This window comes from Triticum dicoccoides, chromosome 4A, assembly GCF_002162155.2.
Source record: "Triticum dicoccoides isolate Atlit2015 ecotype Zavitan chromosome 4A, WEW_v2.0, whole genome shotgun sequence".
In the NCBI taxonomy this organism is placed as follows: domain Eukaryota; kingdom Viridiplantae; phylum Streptophyta; class Magnoliopsida; order Poales; family Poaceae; genus Triticum; species Triticum dicoccoides.
In genome coordinates this window covers 80060845-80079603 of record NC_041386.1, presented here as the reverse complement: position 1 = coordinate 80079603, position 18759 = coordinate 80060845, and the positions used below count along the sequence as shown (strand labels likewise).

General features: G+C 46.9%; 1 protein-coding gene across 1 annotated transcript; it reads right to left on the bottom strand.

Moving 5' to 3' along the window:
* Positions 1-6302: 6302 nt before the first annotated feature.
* LOC119288710 (small heat shock protein, chloroplastic) lies at positions 6303-12689 on the bottom strand. The gene is made up of 3 exons (XM_037568269.1): positions 12315-12689; positions 11968-12216; positions 6303-6620 (listed from the first exon to the last, which is right to left on the bottom strand). The coding sequence occupies exons 1-3, from the start codon at positions 12577-12579 to the stop codon at positions 6412-6414; spliced, it is 723 nt and encodes a 240-aa protein (XP_037424166.1). The 5' UTR covers positions 12580-12689; the 3' UTR covers positions 6303-6411.
* Positions 12690-18759: the final 6070 nt, after the last annotated feature.

Below are 18759 nucleotides of genomic sequence, written 5' to 3'. Positions count from 1 at the left end.
CTCTTAGAGGCGATCCCTTGCAATGTATGGCGCCGGTCTCCAAGTCGCTAGAGCCGGGCTTAGAGGCGAGAAAAGGGGTCGGCGGCTGGGGACTAACTCGCCCCCAGGCCCAATTTTTGCGTCGACTCACCCCCAGGCGGCGAGTTTAGGCGCCCCCTGGGGGGCCAACGGCTGAAGATGCTCTTAGAGGAGATCCCTTGCAATGTATGGCGCCGGTCTCCAAGCCGCTAGAGCCGGGCATAGAGGCGAGAAAAGAGCACACTGTGGATGCTAAGACAGACCCTCATTTAAAATCAGATGGACATTTAGGATATCCACGTCCGAACGCTTGTCTTTGGCAGTCTATTTGTATAATTGATGAAATACAATATTTTGTTATTTTGTGTCATGCAAAAGCCAAATCTATACTCATGTGCTTGGATGATCAATGCAGCATTAGAAACCCATAAAACGCTCTTTATCCAAAAAAAGATGAGCACCAAGGCACGCCCTGAACTCTTCTATATTTACTAGCAAAAGGGCCCGTGCGTTGCAACGGGAGAAGCAACCCAAATCCAAGCTTGTCCCTAGCGAGTCATCTATGTTACCACTTGCCCTCTTCGTCACTGTTCCCGATGGTGATCAACTATTTACTTTCGCAAGCACTATCAAAAGAGTTCGTGCATGACAATGGACACAAATTAAATAAATATGTGCTTAGAAATATGAAAAATTGGCAATATTCCTTGCATAGTTATTCCTCACCTAACCAAGGATCCCACACCTTCATCTTTTGCTATAATTCTCTCTCGACCTAACAGTATTCCCTCCAACTGCAAGCAATTAACCAAAATTGTGGCAGGGAGCATCCAACTGCTAGTACCTCTACTCAAAAACCTTTACAGCATAGCATTTCTTGTCCCTAGTATGCACCACATGAAAGTTCCACGGCCTTATCTGAGGCTTGTTCTTTTTCAGTGTGACATGTACTTAAACATCATCTATAGTCTCTACAGAGATAACCATTACCCACATAAAAATCAAAGAGCAACAAAAAATGCTACTTACTAAGTGTGATTGCATAAAGTTACCCCTGATGCTAAACCTCATATTAGTGCATGTTACTGCTAATTATTTTTTTATCACACCCTCATGCATCAATAAAGCCAAAAGAACATCAGCTAAAAAACTAATAGAGGAAGTGAACCTGTATTTCTGAAAAACAAAGCAAGATGAAACCAACATATAGTTCTTGATGTAGCACATCTAATAACTGTAAATGTGAATAAGAGAGACAACATTTGTGGAGAAGTGGGCAACATGAAACTCAAATAGGATTGTCAAAGCAATAAGTAATCTTTATTCTGTCTGAGAGAACTAAAGGGGATATTCTGCCATTACATTAGCAGAGAAACATGTAGTTCCAGATGGGATCTAGAAAGTAATCTAAGGTACAATTAGAAATTAGCTGGGTCACAGTGAGCCAAATTGGACACCGCAAAGACTTTGCACATCATAACAAGTGCTTATTGTCTTCTCAATGGCAAATATTTCAGCTACACATGCACACGGATTGTAAGCTAGTAGGTTTTCATCTACGATGGGATGCAAAATCAAGTCCAACCAAACTCATACACATGGTATTTTAAAATAATGTGCATCATTCCTGGACGCAAGCAGAGCAAGCAGCCAACGGCAAAACCCCCTGGCTACCCTCTATCGATGCCACTGTCGCTGTCAATCTGGGACACCTGGCCGCTCAAAGCCATGCTGCATGACAGAGGAGGTAGACTCAGATTAGTTAATGTGGATCCCAAGGCGGATCGAGGAGGCTGCCGCGCGGGAGATGACACATCGCTAGCTTCGGCATGCTGCAACAAACATACATTATTGAAGTATAAATATGCAACAAAACTAACATCACAAAAATGATAAGACAATATAATATTGCTGGAAAAAAGGTGTATCGATCATCAAATTTGTTTGACCTACAAACCAGCCTAGGAGAAGATCATCTATGTGAGAAAACCAAACATCAACTCAGCTAGTGGAAAACTGAGCATAACATTGTAAGCAAGAAAAGATAAATAAGTAAACAAAATTAGTTATCTCGGCAAGCAGCCACTATGTGGCCCCTCTCATCACCACCATTCTGCTCATCTATTTTCTCGGGCCCTCTACTTTCTAAACAAAGTTGCAAGCTTTTCTGGAAACAAGAAAGCTTGTTATCTTTGCTTCTGAAGAAAAACCTTGAAATCCCTCACCATTGCATAGGTGCAGTTTACAATAAAGCTAACCTGGTTTTACCAAATGGGAAATAAAGCCACAATCAGCAGATAAGATAACAATTAACAACTACGAGTAGATCATTGACGCTTTTCAATTTGATGTAGTAGTTTAGCACTGTAATATCTGGTGGGTTCAGAAATTATTTGAAGTTTTATATATGATCTACTTCAAATAATTCAAGAAAAAAGCCTGATTCTGTATTGAACACTGTGAACTTCTAACCCCAGCTCATCTCATCATATCACTATTTTTTACTGCACTTCCGGGCAGCCTAGATTATATATGGTACACGCATATGCTATTCATACGGTCGTACCATTCAGCTAACAAATTGAATTAAGTCATCTTGGAGATTTATTCCACCAAGCAAAAATATTGTATGATGAATCAGACAACAAACTTTTATTTGATTAGGAGGCTACCTCTAGAAATAGTAGCACGTGAGGACATGACTTCCTATGCCACATCTGAAGAAATTGAGGTGATGTGACATTACCTATTGAGCATGCGCACACACTGTAGAGACATCAAAACCAGGCGAAATCAATGAAAGAAGCGCTTCTTAACATTGACTAAAACAAGAGGAACAAAAAGCTATAATTAAAACGCTTAAATTTGAACCACTGTGAACAAGAACTATCTGTTTGGTCCATCATACTTCTCACTGCACACTATCAGTGCAGAGAAACCTGGCAGAGCCACAATTATTCACTATAGGAAGCAGCTTGCCTACCAATGGCTCTTGATTAGCTGCACACTATCAGTGCAGAGAAACCTGGCAGAGCCACAATTATTCACTATAGGAATCATACTTCTCACTGCACACTACCATGGGAGTAACTCTCGTATGCAAATATATGCAATGCTACAGCATCGGCTTCTAGCATGTTCTCCAGGATTACCAGTTTTTCAAGAAAAAAACAAAACAGGGGTATGTATCGCTGATTAGCTGAAACATAATGCAAAATACATAAAAAATAGCGAAAGTATTTAGTTTTGGTCATTTTCTTTCTCTACTGTAGATCTTTTCTAAATTATATATATATATATATATATATATATATATATATATATATATATGTGTGTGTGTGTGTGTGTGTGTGTGTGTGTGTGTGTGTGTGTGTGTGTGTGTGTCTGCTACTCCCAAGATAGTTACTAAATCTGATCTGCTGTTTCTAGAATATGTGGATGACCGAACCATGTCAAGATTTGGCCTCCTGTACGCTATCTTCTATTTCTAATCACAGAACACTGAGGTACCTTTGGAAAGCTAGCGACGGCCTCTAAAACTTTCAAGAACCTAAACTAATAACTATTGATAAGTGTATAGTGAGAATTTGGTATCCTAATACAATGAGTTCCGTGCTTCTTTGAACAGTGTGACCTCATTTTTTTCATGGGTGGCATTGACTAATTTCTTATTTGTTAGATGATGATGACCTCATCTCACTATTTCCTTTTTATGGAAATAACATGATAAGCATTGAACCAGACTGTGAGTGAATCCCCACCACCCATAACTGAAATGTAATGATATTGGCATCTTTATTACTGAAAGTACATTACACATAAGCTATATATACTTTCAGTTTTGCTAGTGGGAAAGGCTTGTTACACTTTAGTATGCACAATAGTATATGCTTTAACCTGTCAAATATGTACTGCCATAAACAAAGAAAAATGTATTTGATTTGCCATGGAACTGCTTGAAATCGAAGATATGGATGATGGTGCAGCACACAAATCAAATCAGCCACAACTTAAACTGAGGTATGTTTATTATCAGTCTGAAACTCGACTCAATAGGCTGAATATACACAATGAAACACAGGTTACATTGAAATTCTCGGATTCACACAGAATCAAAGTTGAACATGAACTGAGAAACATTCTCAAAGTTCAGACATGGTAGGCTAGTCTGCTGCTTTTGAAAACTGCCAGTATAACCGTATATATTGCCGCAGCTGCAGACAGAGCCGGGGGACAGAAACAATAACTAAAATAGAGGATTCGATCCAGTGATTAGCTTTCAAGGGGATAAATACCTCTGGTGTAGCCGCTACAGGCGACATTGGACGGCTCGACCGATGTTCTTGTTCATCCAATGAACTCGGTGCTTCTTCCTCCGGCGAACTTGGCGGCGACATTAGACGCTTCATGCAATTTTCGATGGAACTTGATGGAGCTCTGCTGCAACTGCAGCACTTCTACTTGTATCTCAGTTAATTATGTACCCATCTACTACATATGTATACATGACAATGCAAATTGTCTTCATATTTGCAGTGCAGCAGTGCTACTTATCGATGTAATAGGCACACTTGAGAAATTAAGGTTGATGTTTCGACTTCTTACCAGGCTATAGTTTTCGCATCCAGACATCTTTCCCTAATTAAGTGATTAAGCTCAGGGAAAACCATGATAGTGGTACCTTGTTTGATCCTAGAACTCTCGGACCAGCATCATGTGGCAGTCCTGCATATCGTGTGGCAAGCGTCATGGAGGTTGTAAGGTGAGCGTGAAGCCACCAACAACCCCATGACTGAGCTGCAGAGAAGGGTGTACTTTTATCCTACAGCTCCCGCTTTGTTGATTGTTGATTTCTAATTAAATTAGAAGATGAGAGAAGAGCAGCATGGTCAGACCTTTAGATCGTATGGCATATGTCGAGAAGGCTAGCCATCCTTCTTCCCACATTCTTCTTCTCCCTACCTCTCCTCCCCGAATCCTCTTCTGTTTCTCTTTTCTACCAGGGAAAACTGAAGCCCCTCCTCTCTAGCCTTCCTCTTCGTCACCGGTGACCCCTGCCTCGCCGCCCGCCTTCGGATCAGCCTCCCCAGCCCCTGCCCCGCATGGATCTGGCCCCTGCAAGCTCCAGCCGCCGCCGCCAGTCTGCAATCTACATCGAGTAGCCGTGCTGCCCCCAACTGCTCAAACCTCCGTGTTGACCCGATCCAAAAGGTGCTCACGAGTGTTGAGGGAGTCCTGGATTAGGGGGTGTCCGGATAGCCAGATTGTACCTTCGACCGGACTCCTGGACTATGAAGATACAAGATTGAAGACTTCGTCCCGTGTCCGGAAGGGACTTTTCTTGGCGTGGAAGGCAAGATTGACGATACGGATATGTAGATCTCCTACCATTGTAACCGACTCTGTGTAACCCTAGCCCTCTCCGCTGTCTATATAAACCGGAGGGTTTTAGTCCGTAAGCGAAAAAAATAATCATACCATAGGCTAGCTTCTAGTGTTTAGCCTCTCTGATCTCGTAGTAGATCTACTCTTGTACTACTCATATCATCAATATCAATCAAGCAGGACGTAGGGTTTTACCTCCATCAAAAGGGCCCAAACCTGGGTAAAACATTGTGTCCCCTGCCTCCTGTTACCATCCGGCCTAGACGCACAATTCGGAACCCCTACCCGAGATCCGCTGGTTTTGACACCGACAAGCGTCGTCCGCGTGTAGCGGTCGGGTAGGGGTAGGCGCGCCAGCATGGTGGGCGGTGGCGGCGCACGGCAACAAGTGGTAAGGGGCATGGCAGGAGGTGGAGATGGTGATTGGGAGGCAGGGTCGGGAGGCTGATTTTCTTTCTTTTATCTCAGGTGGTTATCTTATTATGAGGACGGCGGGTTTAATTCATAAAAAGCACATGGACCTTTGTGCAAAAACGCCGCGACGGTAAATTCGAAAACTCAGAGGGTGTTTGTTTTCAGAGACTTGTTGGTCTAGGAACTTAAATAAGTCCCTATAAGTCTCATCTAAACCAAACAGGAGAGACTTATAGGGACTTAAAGTGGACATTCAAGACTTATGAAATAAGACTCTCAAAGAGGGACTTATAGTTGTAATATGGTCTTATAAAGACTTAAGTCCCAGGAACCAAACATGTAGGAACTTTTTAGTGACTTGAACTTATAAGTTGGGACTAAAAAAAGTCCTAAGACTTATGAACCAAACAGAGCCTCAATCTGTGCTTTATTATTTTATTATTAAGGAGAGAGGAGAGACATAGAGCACTACATATTTCGCACCACGAGTGCGCAAAGAGGATTGGAGAAAAACGGCACACTCTACAAAGAGCACACCTCGGACAGCTGAAATCTTAAAGCCTCAGATGCAGGGTACAGTCTCACACGAACTCATCACTGGACCTGCACGTCGATGACCTTGCGCTCGGTCTCCCTCTTGGGCACGAACACGAGCAGCACGCCGTTCTTGAGCTCGGCCCGCACCTGGCTCTTGTCGCACTCGTCCGGCAGAGCAAGGCACATGTCGTAGGAGCTCACGCTGCGCTCCTTCCACCACCCGTCGCCGCCTTCGCCCTGCCCTTCGCCGGCCTCCTTCTTGTGCTTGTAAGACAATATGTTTTGGGGAACCAGCACAACCCTCTAGGGGTGGCTTATCTCATTATATATAATGGTTGTGTTACAATATGTACCATATACGTACATAGGTACAGAAGCTATACATAGTCTAACACCCTCCCTCAATCTTAGCCACTTTCTAAAGAACTGAGAAGGGTAAGATTGCGCCTACAAGCCTCAAACTGTGGCAGCGGTAAAGGCTTAATGAAGATGTCTGCAAGTTGATCCTTAGATGAGATAAACTTGATCTGGAGTTGCTTCTGTGATACACGTTCCCGTACAAAGTGATAGTCAACTTCAATGTGTTTCATTCGGGCATGAAATACTGGATTTGCAGAAAGGTATGTAGCACCGATGTTATCACACCAAAGAATAGGAGGCTGTGGTTGAGACAAACCCAACTCCTGAAGCAAAGACTGCACCCAAATAATCTCTGCAGTAGCATTAGCCACAGCCTTGTACTCAGCTTCAGTACTGCTACGTGACACAGTAGCCTGTTTCCGAGCACTCCAGGCGATCAAATTAGAGCCAAAGAATACTGCATAACCCCCCCTGGATCGCCTGTCATCTGGGCTACCAGCCCAATCTACATCAGAGAAGGCCGAAAGGACCCGAGAGGAAGTCGGCCGAATATGCATACCAAATGTCAGGGTGAACTGAACATAACGAAGAATGCGTTTAACAGCAGCCCAATGAGTATCTCTGGGAGCCTGAAGATACTGACAAACCCTGTTAACAGCATAAGAGATATCTGGTCTCGTGATCGTCAAGTACTGAAGTCCACCAACAATGCTCCTGTACTCTGTGGCATCCGCAGGAGACAAAAGCTCACCATCAACAGTTGTTATCTTGTCGGTAGACGACATGGGTGTGGTGGTCGGTTTGCACTTCAGCATGCCAGCTCTCTGTAACAACTCCAAGGAGTACTTCTTCTGCGTAAGGACAAGACCAGTAGCACGAGAAGTGACCTCAACTCTAAGAAAGTAGTGAAGCTTCCCAAGATCTTTGACCGCAAAATCAGCACCAAGAGAGCAGACAAGAGCATCAGCAGCATACTGAGAAGAGCTGACAAGGATAATATCATCGACATATACCAAAAGATACATAGTGACTTCTGGCTTCTGTAGAAGAAATAACGAAGTGTCAGCAGTAGACGGCACAAACCCATGAGCACGAAGGGCAGAGGCAAGGCGGGCATGCCAGGCACGAGGAGCTTGCTTCAAACCATATAGTGCTTTGGAAAGACGACAGATATAGTCAGGACGATCAGGATCAGAGAAACCAGGCGGCTGTTTCATATAAACCTCTTCCTCCAAAAATCCATGTAGAAAAGCATTCTGCACATCAAGTTGACGAAGTGACCAACCACGAGAAACAGCAATGGAGAGAAGAAGCCGAATAGTGGTAGGCTTGACGATAGGACTGAAGGTGTCCTCATAGTCAAGACCATGACGCTGCCGAAAACCGCGAGCAACAAGTCGCGCTTTGTAACGCTCAATAGATCCATCCGAATGCTTCTTCACTTTGAATACCCATTTTGAGTCAATAACATTTACCCGTGGTGGTGGAGGAACGAGAGTCCATGTCTTGTTACGAAGAAGAGCATGAAACTCCTGCTCCATAGCCTCTCGCCAATGTGGAATGCGCAGGGCAGCCTGATATGAGCGAGGCTCAGAAGATGGATCCGCAACAGCAGCAGCCAAACAAGCAGCCAACCAAGCAACCGTACCATCCTTACGTTCCTTAGGTTTGAAAATGCCACTGCGACTGCGTGTATGTGGTCGGGACACAGGAACCACCGAGGTCGACGAAGCAGCCTGCAACGGGCTGGAGGACGGCGACGTTGACGAGTCAGCCGGTGACGAGGAGCCAGTCACGGTAGCCTCGGACTCGGTTGGCGAAGAAGGCCGACCCACCGGCGAAACCGGCAGAGCAGACGAAGCAGCTGGCGACTCCGGCATCACAGACCGGGCCGATGGCGAGCTCGGCATAGTGGGCCGTGGCGCGGCCGGTGTCGCGGGCCGATCCGCTGATGAAGGCGACGTGAGGACCCGAGCCGCGGGCGAAGAGGGCGTGACGGGCCGAGCCGCAGGCGACTCGGCGGCCGCTGGCGAAACGGACCGAGCAGTGGAGATGCTCGGCGCGACGGGCTCGTCGGGTGACCATGCATGGGCACGCGAATTGATGCCATGCAACATAGGGCGATCGACGTGCCCACCAGAAGACGACGATGATGATGGTGAATCCTCCAACAGCTCCAAACGAGCTCCACATCCGGTTCCTGCACCATGGTTAGGTAACAGCAAAGGAGAGTATGCAACATCATCAAATTGGTCAGAAGCAACAGAGGATGAATGCAGGGATGGTGGTTCGACAGTGGACACAGGAAGGTTGGCAAAGGGAAAAACATGCTCATCAAACACGACGTCCCGAGATATATAGACACGATTAGTGGGAACATGAAGACATTTGTAACCTTTATGAAGAGAGCTATAGCCAAGAAAAACACACTTCTTAGAACGAAACTCAAGCTTGCGCTTGTTATATGGACGAAGATGCGGCCAGCAAGCACACCCAAATACCTTGAGAAAGGTATAATCAGGTTGTTCATTAAGGAGAACCTCAATGGGAGTCTTCATGTTTAAAACACGAGTAGGAGTACGGTTGATGAGAAAGCATGCAGTGGTGAAAGCATCACTCCAAAACCGAAACGGAACAGATGCATGTGCCAAAAGAGTAAGACCAGCTTCAACAATATGACGATGCTTACGTTCGACTGAACCATTCTGCTGATGTGTATGTGGACATGCTAAACGATGAGCTATCCCAAGCGACTGAAAGAAAGAGTTGAGGTTGCAATACTCGCCCCCCCAGTCTGACTGGACATGAACAATTTTGTGCTTGAGAAGACGTTCAACATGTTTTTGAAACTGAACAAAAATATCAAACACATCAGATTTGCGTTTAATAAGGTAAAGCCAGGTAAAGCGACTATAAGCATCAACGAAACTGATATAGTAATTATGACCACTGACAGAAGTCTGAGCAGGACCCCATACATCTGAAAACACAAGTTCTAAAGGATGTTTCACCTCACGATTGGACTCCGAAAAAGGAAGTTGATGACTCTTCCCCTGCTGACAAGCATCACACACTGCTACATCTTTATGACTAGACAAACTAGGAAGCTCATGACGACGCAAAATATGACGGACAATAGGTGTGGCCGGGTGACCAAGACGAGCATGCCACTGTGACGGAGAGACCCGAACTCCACTGAAAACACGAGCGACACCAGGATGCTCCAGACGGTAGAGGCCCTGGCACAACCGCCCACTAAGAAGAATGTCCCTCGTGCCCCGATCCTTAATAAAAAGATCAAAAGGGTGAAATTCACAAAGCACATTATTATCACGTGTGAGTTTAGGAACTGAAAGAAGATTACGGGTCACAGATGGAACTCGAAGAACATTGCGAAGCTGAAGACTCCTATTGGCATGTCTAGTGAGAAAAGATGCTTGACCAATATGAGAGATGTGCATACCTGCTCCATTGGCGGTGTGGATCTTGTCGGAGCCATGATAGGGTTCACGAGTGTGAAGCTTCCCCATCTCGCTGGTTAGATGCTCTGTCGCCCCAGAGTCCATGTACCAGTGTGGATCGATGGAGTAGGACTGAGTGTGTCCCTGTTGCTTCTGCGGCGCGGGACGATCAGCCATGGCGACCTGACGGGCATTGTTGCGTGTATCTTTGCCGTCATTGCCAAGACCAAGGAAGCTTCGCTGGAAGCGCTTATGAAACTTGGAGGCCCAGTGCCCATCGCGGCCACAAAGCTGACACACACGTGGACCGCCAGCCCCCGGTAAGGTCGCAGTAGGTGGGGGGGCCGAGGCGGGCGACGGTGGCAGCCCCAAGGGAGACTGGGGTGATGAAGAAGAGCGGCCACCCTTGGTGGCGGCGTTGGCCGAGAGGGAGCCAGTGCCCCTGGTGCGGCGAGTCTCGACCCGTTGCTCAGTGAGAAGGAGCCGAGAGAAAACCTCGTGTGCCAGCATGGGTGTCGAGTTGCCCCGCTCGTTGATGATCTCGACTAAGGCATCATACTCCTCATCAAGACCATTGACAATAAACGAGTTGAACTCGGAGTCGGTGAGGGCTGTCCAATGGAGGCCAATGTGTCGGCGAGGCCCTTGACCTTGTTGTAGAACTCAGTGGCAATGGAGTCAAGCTTCTGACACTCTCCAAGCTGACGACGGAGTGCAGAGACACGAGCCTGGGACTGCGCTGCAAAGGTGCGCTCAAGGATGGTCCAGGCCTCATGAGACGTCTTCGCGAAGACAGCAAGGCCGACAACTGCCGGCGAGAGCGACCCCTGGATGGAGGAGAGGTTCGCCTGGTCCTGCCCCGTCCAGACGCGATGGGCCGGATTGTAGACCGGACCATGCACGCTGTCTACCAACGCGGGTGGGCAGGGAAGCGATCCGTCGATGTAGCCTAGCAGGTAGTGACTCCCCAAGAGCGGGAGAACCTGCGCACGCCAGAAGATGTAGTTGTCGGCGGAGAGCTTGATGGTGATGAAATGACCGAAGTGAAACGGCGGCGGCGAAGACAATCCCATCGAGGAGGCTGCCTGGGGTGCAAACACCATGGAGGCAGCCGGAGACACCGAAGCCGATGCGGGAGGAGGCGGGACCGCAGCCAGGGCGGGCGCCGCAAAGCTCGCGGCCGGTGCAGACGCCGCAAGGCCCGCGGTCGGGGCGAACGCCGTCAACCCCGCCAGCGGGGCAGTGTGATCCGCTTGCGGCAGGAGCAGCGGGACGACGCCTGCGGAGTCCGCAGCGGACGGCGGCGCCGCGGTGTGGACCACGAGGTCACGCCCAAGCGAGGGCGCCAGCGGCGTGGAGAAGACGGAGTCGATGCTCCTTGTCCCGATCGGAGCCGGAACAGAGACGGCATCGAGCGGGAGGTTGAGCAGAGCCGCAAGAGAGGCCGGGAGGAAGCCCGCAGCAGTGGAACTGGTGGTGGCGGCGCTCGACATAGCGGCGGCGCGATCGGTGGCGCGGCAGCGGCAGTGAAGGCGGCGGCGGCTGCGACGGCGGTGCGGGTATTAGGGTTTAGAAGCGGAAGCGATCGTAACCTAGCGTGATACCATGTAAGACAATAAGTTTTGGGGAACCAGCACAACCCTCTAGGGGTAGCTTATCTCATTATATATAATGATTGTGTTACAATATGTACCTTCTAGAGGTGGCTTATCTCATTATATATAATGGTTGTGTTACAATATGTACCATATACGTACATAGGTACAGAAGCTATACATAGTCTAACCGTGCTCGCCGCGGATGACCAGCGCGTCGTCCTCCACCATCACCCTCACCTCCTCCCGCGACAGCCCAGGCATGTCAAACCGCATCTTCACCTCCTTCTCGTCCTCCATGATGTCCCACGGCATCCACGGCGTCTCGCTCGCCGCCGCTGGCGAGCGACGCGCCGTGGGGAACCCCACGGCGTCGTCGAACAGCCGGTCCATCGTGTCCAGCATCTGCCGCATCGTCCTCATCGGCGACATCGGGTCCACTAGCCCTGCATACGTTAGCCTAAACAACGTACGTCAGGCTCTGCTTCTCCCACGCTCGAACAAATTTCTCTCGTTGAAAGACACTGCGGAACAGAGGACTTACCGAACGGGGAGATGTCAAATCCAGCGCGACGAGGGCGGCGCTGGACTGCATTGCCCTGCTGGTTGCCGGCGTTCTGGGCCTGGCTGACTTGGACGTCGACGGAGTTGTCCCTATTCTCCTGCGCCGCGGAGGCCACGAAGAGCGGGCGGGTTCTCCCGCCGGTCGAGAGCGGCGCCGGCCTCGCGGCTCTCCAGGCACGGATGGGCAGGCGCGCGGCCGGGGAGAGGCGGCTGACGAGAGCGAAGGGAGCGTTCGCTGCAGCCATTGCACTTCGAAATAATAAAAGTCGCTCGAGATTGAAACGAGAGAGTGTCTACGAGATCGTTGGAACTTGGAAGCCGATGTGCTACGAATTGCAGCTAAGTGGTTCTTATCTTGCTCGCTTGCTCGGTGGGAGATGGCGAGTGTGCCGCGCCATTTTATAGAGCAGAGGGGAGTTCATGCCATGATCGTGGAAGGACGGGGAAAGATGTTGAAGCTTCGCGACAACGCACGCCGCTCGCCGTACCTGGTTGGACAGCGCTTCGCGACGACGCCCCGGGTGTTCTTCAGGCTTGTGGTGTTCTCTCGATAATTCTCGAACATATTTCTGGGCACTTCGAGGTCAGGAGGCCCAACATGAAATTTATACTTTGGCAGATCTTCGCCGAGACGCATCTCTTTTTAATTTTAACATGGTATAGACATCCATACACTTACTTCTATGAAAGTACACATACATGCCATTTCTACAAGCATTTTCGAGAGATTGAGCCGGCATATCATTACTCCGATGGGTTGAGAATATCACTGTCTTCCTAACCATCTAATCTTTCCCATGTTTCTTTTTTTCTTCTTTATTAGTATTTTTTCCCTCACTTTTGTTTTTATTCCATTTCTTTTATCTTTTAAACCGAAAATGAAATTGTATTGCTCTTATCTATTTCCTCCGTTCACAAATATAAGATGTTCCAACTTTTTATGAATCAGATGTATACATATATCTTTTAGTGTGTTTGTTCGCTTATTTTAGTTTGTATATAATTCATATTAAAATATCTAAAACATCTTATATTTTTTTATATTTTAGTTCTATTTGGATTTGAAGTTTTTCCAGGTTGTAAGAACATATATCCATATCCTCCAAAAAAATATTCAGATGTGTATGCTTGTTTCTTAAAATATATGAACTTTTAAAAATAAGTACACAAGCATAATGTATTATACTATTATGTAGGAATAGTTGTTAAATACATGATGATATTTTATTTCATCAGTATGAATTACAAAGATATTTGAACTTTTGAAAATATACAAATATAACTATTTATATGTGTATATTTTTAAATATGTGATTAACATTCTTTTATATGTATGAATATTTATAAGTACATACATGAACATTTCCTTTTTAAAAATATAAATTTTACAGTTGTATATCTACTATCTACTACTTCCTCTATATCAGAATATAAGACTTTTTTGACACTTGGTACAAAGAGAGTACTACTCATAAAAGCATGATTTTGGTTGATCCAAAAGACCAGAGCCATCTAACCATCTATATCTAATGTCTCATACTGCTTCAATGATGTATCTATCAGATCATCAATAATTTGGAAACATGTTAATTGCGTTAATTTTAATTTGGAAAGGATATTAATTGTATTAAGCAAAAATTAATCTTAGAATCCACACTAATTTTGAAAATAATATTACTGTCAAACTACACGCGTGGGCACTTACACGATTACTAGTGGCATGCAAACTGAGCTCTCGCGTCCTACATGCAAGGGGGGTTGATGGCGCATTTGCATTGACTTTCAGACATTTTCCATGTCTTTCCTCTTAGGGTTTTCTAACATTTTGGTTTCTATTTCATTTGCATGTTGCCTAACTGTTTTGTTTTCCCCCATTTTCTTTGTGACTATGTTTTATTTCATTTTCTCTTTTCCTTTCCTTTTTTCTATTTTTAAAGAAATTAAAAAAATTCAAAAAAAATACCCAAACATTTTTTAAATGCATCAACATTTTTCAAAATTATATGGACATTTTATGATTTCTCTCTCCTTCACCTCATCTCTTGTCTTGTCTTAAATAAAATAAGGCAAGCCTTCTTTTATGATTTCTCTCTCCTTCACCTCATTAATTATCCTACGTGGCCCTCTTAAGATAGAACCATTGTACATGCCATAATCTCACTCTCGCAGCCTGAAGCCCCGCACTAACAATGTGCATGCTCCACGATGCGTGGGCTGGCCCATGTGTGTGTGGCAGCGTGGGCTGGATTTGCCTGTTTTTCTTTTTTCTATTTCTTGAACTGTCTCAATTCGCTACAGCCTTTGCATTTTGTGAGGTCTTTTATCTTCTTTTTCTCCCCCTGCGGTGCTATGATATGCATATATATCATATGCTGTTGTGCATGCATCTCCTTTATGGTTGTATATACCTTACAATCGTTGATGCATGTTTGTTTGTGGTTGTTTCGATTTTTGTTCTTCTATGCAACATGTCCATGGAAAAGTAAATCATGTATCGAATTGCTAAAAATCATCTATAACTCATATAGATGAGTTTTAGCGATGTTTAATTTGGTGCTATTAAATTCGTGCAATTTTTTGATCGGGGTTGTTTTGTCCCGCGCGTCCGGTGTCACTCGCCCGTTGTCCATTTTGCGACCCATCACACCATGCGTTTTTTTGTTGGGCTGTTCTTCGTGATTTTTTTCTGTGTTGTAGTTGAAAAGACAAGTTGTTTGTATAGGTCAAAGAGATGAACTGACCTGTGACGCCCCGAGTCCGATGCGTCAGGTGTCTTCCAGTTATTCGTTGTCGTTGCCATGTCATTCGCTTGTGTGTTGCATCTTGCCATGTTATCATGTGCATTGCATCATCATGTTTTCAAAACTTGCATCCGTCCGGGTCTCCCCGTTTCTCTCTGTTGTCCGTTCTGAGTCCAACCACACTTGCACGCGCCCGCGGCATGTCCGAAATAGTATTATATAAGTGGCCGAAAAATGTTCTCGAAATGGGATGAAAGTTGGCGTGCGGTGTTGTTTTGTTGTCAGTAGGCCGCATGCCAAGTTTCATCACGTTCGAAGTCCGTTTGACGCCCCAACGTATAACTATAGCGGCACCGCTGCCGGTCTAACGTCGGACATTTTCGGTCTCCGAAAACTGCTGCCAGGCCCTTTCTCTCTCTTCTCTCCTCTCAGCCTCGCCACAACCCACCTAGTCCATCCACCTACCCCTCTTCGCGTCCGCAGCCGTCCGATGCGATCGCACGGTCCGAAAACCCTCTCTGCTCTGTGCATCGACCCCCTCGCGCGTGTCCGAAACTCTCGCGAAGCCGACCTGGACAGTTGTCACCGTTGCATTCAGATCATCCCCTAACATCTACAAAACATCTCCGTTTTGCTTTTTGGTCTCCCTAGCCTATTTGTCCGGTGCCGTCCGATTAAGATCGGAGGGACCAAACGCCCCTATCCAAAAACCACTTGTTATATAAATCAGACCAAATCCCTAACTTCTAGGGATCCTCCTCGCCGCCGCCACACTCCACCTTGTCGTCTCCCACCTCGGGATCCCCTCCCGATCCCGTAGCCAATCCACCAACCTGCACCTCCTTTCCTTCCTCGATTTCACCAGTGGGCCAATCCCCTCTGAGGTCCATCTCCACCAACCAGCTCCACCAGTAGACGAATGCCTCCGCATCGCCAGCTGCCAGCCTCCTCTGCCCGAGCCGCCACCTCGTCGTCCTTCGCCTGCAGCCACCATCGCCTTGCCTACCTACCACCACCAGTAGCAAGCAGAGGCACCGGAGCTCCTTCCTCCACCCTCTTCTACTCCGAGCTCTTCTTGCTCGATCTGCTGCTCTCGAGCCCAACCGGCTCATCTGTGACCCCGAGCTCCTCCATGGCCCGAGCCCCTCCAACAAGCATCAACTCCTCTTGCTGCCGCCTCTACTCCGATGACCGCGCTGCCGAACCAGCAGATGGGCACTATCCCCATCCTCCTCCTTCTCCCCTTGTTCCCTTCTTCTCTTCCCGCCTCAAGTTCTGTTGAAACAGCCGCTGTTTCTTCTGTAGATCCCACGCCATGGCTGTCCTCTTCTTCGGGTCAAGGTGCAGGCCGCCGGATTCGATCCCTCTCGGCAACCTCTTCGTCCTGGCCTCCTCCGCCGCGCCGGCGAGCGTGACACAGGAGGACCGCAGGTCGCCTCGCGCGCCAATTTCGCCTTTGTCATTTCCCTACATTGCTGCTGCCGCCTTCTGCTGCAGGAGGTCGCCCCGTCGTGGCCTTGTGGCATGTCCTGCAGCTTGGGGATCTGATCCGTGCCTCTCCTAGCCGGATCTGGCCTCAGGCGACTCCCCAGGCTCCATCCTATCCCCGCGTCCCCGCGGACCCCGCCGGAATCCGCATGGTGCCGTCCTTGCCTTCGTTCGCGTGAACCGCCGACGAGCTTTTGCTCTGTCTCTGTTGAGCGGGAGGGACATCGCTCATGCTACTCCTGTCGTGCACCCAGTGGGCCACCCACCGACCCAGTTTCTTTGCCAAGGCCCAGCTAGGGTGAGCGACCTGAGCCAGATCCCCCAGCTAGGGTGAGCGACCTGAGCCAGATCCCAGTTCTGGCCCATGTATTTTTTCCCGCGCTGTGAATTTGTCTTTTATCTAGAGTTTTACCTGTTTTGCAGAAAACACCCTAGTCTTCATGCATATAATAACTCATTAACGGAGCATCATATTAAAATGTTTTATATATGAAAAATGCTTAAAATTGTGTCTAGTTTCATAATATGTCACTTTCACCCATGTTTAAAATGTTTAAATTGTTGTTTGTGTAGATTTACTCATTTGCCATGCTAAAATGGTTTATTTCATAACTAAATAACCGTAGCTCCAAACTTAATAAACTTTATATGTGTTTGGGGGTAGAAAAGTGCCTAGTTTAACATGGTGGCTTTACTTTGCATGTTTAACAACTCTAAAATATAGTTTAGGGCAGAACAGTGCCAAAACTTAAAATATGCACATGAGGAGTTTCCGGACTTGTTTGTTGTTCCGGCTTCATTTAACCTTGCCTAGATAGGTAGTTTTACTTTGCTTCACCCCTTGCCATGCTAAACAACATTTAATATTGTTGAGTACATAAATGAGATAAACTAAATAACTTGAATGTGGTGTTTCGTCAATATGCAACTAGTTGCATATCGAGCTCCACTTAATTTGTAGGATTGCTTGTGCACTTTGCCATGCCATGCTTCATTAAACCGGACATGCATCATACTTGGTTGTGCATCATGCCATGTTTATGCGATGGTTGTTTACTATGTTGTTTACTTCTTTCCGGTGTTGCTTTTTCGGGTTAGTTCCGATAACATCGTGTTTGTGAGGATCCGTTCGGCTACGTCCGTTTGTCTTCTTCATGGACCCGTTCTTCTTCCTTGCAGGATCTCAGGCAAGATGACCATACCCTCGAAATCACTTCTATCTTTGCTTGCTAGTTGCTCGCTCTTTTTGCTATGCCGCGATACCTACCACTTGCTTTATCATGCCTCCCACATTGCCATGTCAAGACTCTAACCCACCTTTCCTAGCAAACCGTTGTTTGGCTATGTTACTGCTTTGCTCAGCCCCTCTTATAGCGTTGCTAGTTGCAGGTGAAGCTGAAGTTTGTTCGATGTTGGAACATGGTTATTGTTTGGATATCACAATATCTCTTATTTAATTAATGCATCTATATACTTGGTAAAGGGTGGAAGGCTCGGCCTTATGCCTGGTGTTTTGTTCCACTTTTGCCGCCCTAGTTTCCGTCATACCGGTGTTATGTTCCTTGATTTAGCATTCCTTACACTGTTGGATGTTATGGGGACCCCTTGACAGTTCGCTTTGAATAAAACTCCTCCATCAATGCCCAACCTTGGTTTTACCATTTGCCTCACCACCACCTACTTTTCCCTTGGGAGTCGCGCTCCCGAGGGTCATCTTTATTTAACCCCCCGGGCTAGTGCTTCTCTAAGTGTTGGTCCGAAATAGAGCCACTTGCAGCGCCACCTCGGGGAAACTTGAGGGTTGGTTTTAGTTGTACATAGTGTCCATCCGGTGTTGCCCTGAGAACGAGATATGTGCAGCTCCTATCAGGATGTCGATGCATCGGGCGGTCTTGCTGGTCTTGTTTTACTATTGTCGAAATGTCTTGTAACCGGGATTCCGAGACTGATCGGGTCTTCTCGGGAGAAGGTATATCCTTCGTTGACCGTGAGAGTTTGTGATGGGCTAAGTTGGGACACCCCTGCAAGGTTTGAACTTTTGAAAGCCGTGCCCGCGGTTATGGGTAGATGGGAGTTTGTTAATATCCGGTTGTAGAGAACTTGACACTTGACTTAATTAAAATGCATCAACCGCGTGTGTAGCCGTGATGGTCTCTTTCCGGCGGAGTCCAGGAAGTGAACACGGTTCTTGTGTTA

Excerpts from the sequence above, each read along its gene's own strand:
- LOC119288710 (XM_037568269.1), bottom strand. The coding sequence starts at position 12,579 with ATGGCTGCAGCGAACGCTCCCTTCGCTCTCGTCAGCCGCCTCTCCCCG. Across the intron at positions 12,217-12,314 it reads ATTTGACATCTCCCCGTTCG|GGCTAGTGGACCCGATGTCG; the intron begins GTAAGTCCTCTG and ends TAACGTATGCAG. Across the intron at positions 6,621-11,967 it reads CGCGCTGGTCATCCGCGGCG|AGCACAAGAAGGAGGCCGGC; the intron begins AGCACGGTTAGA and ends TATTGTCTTACA.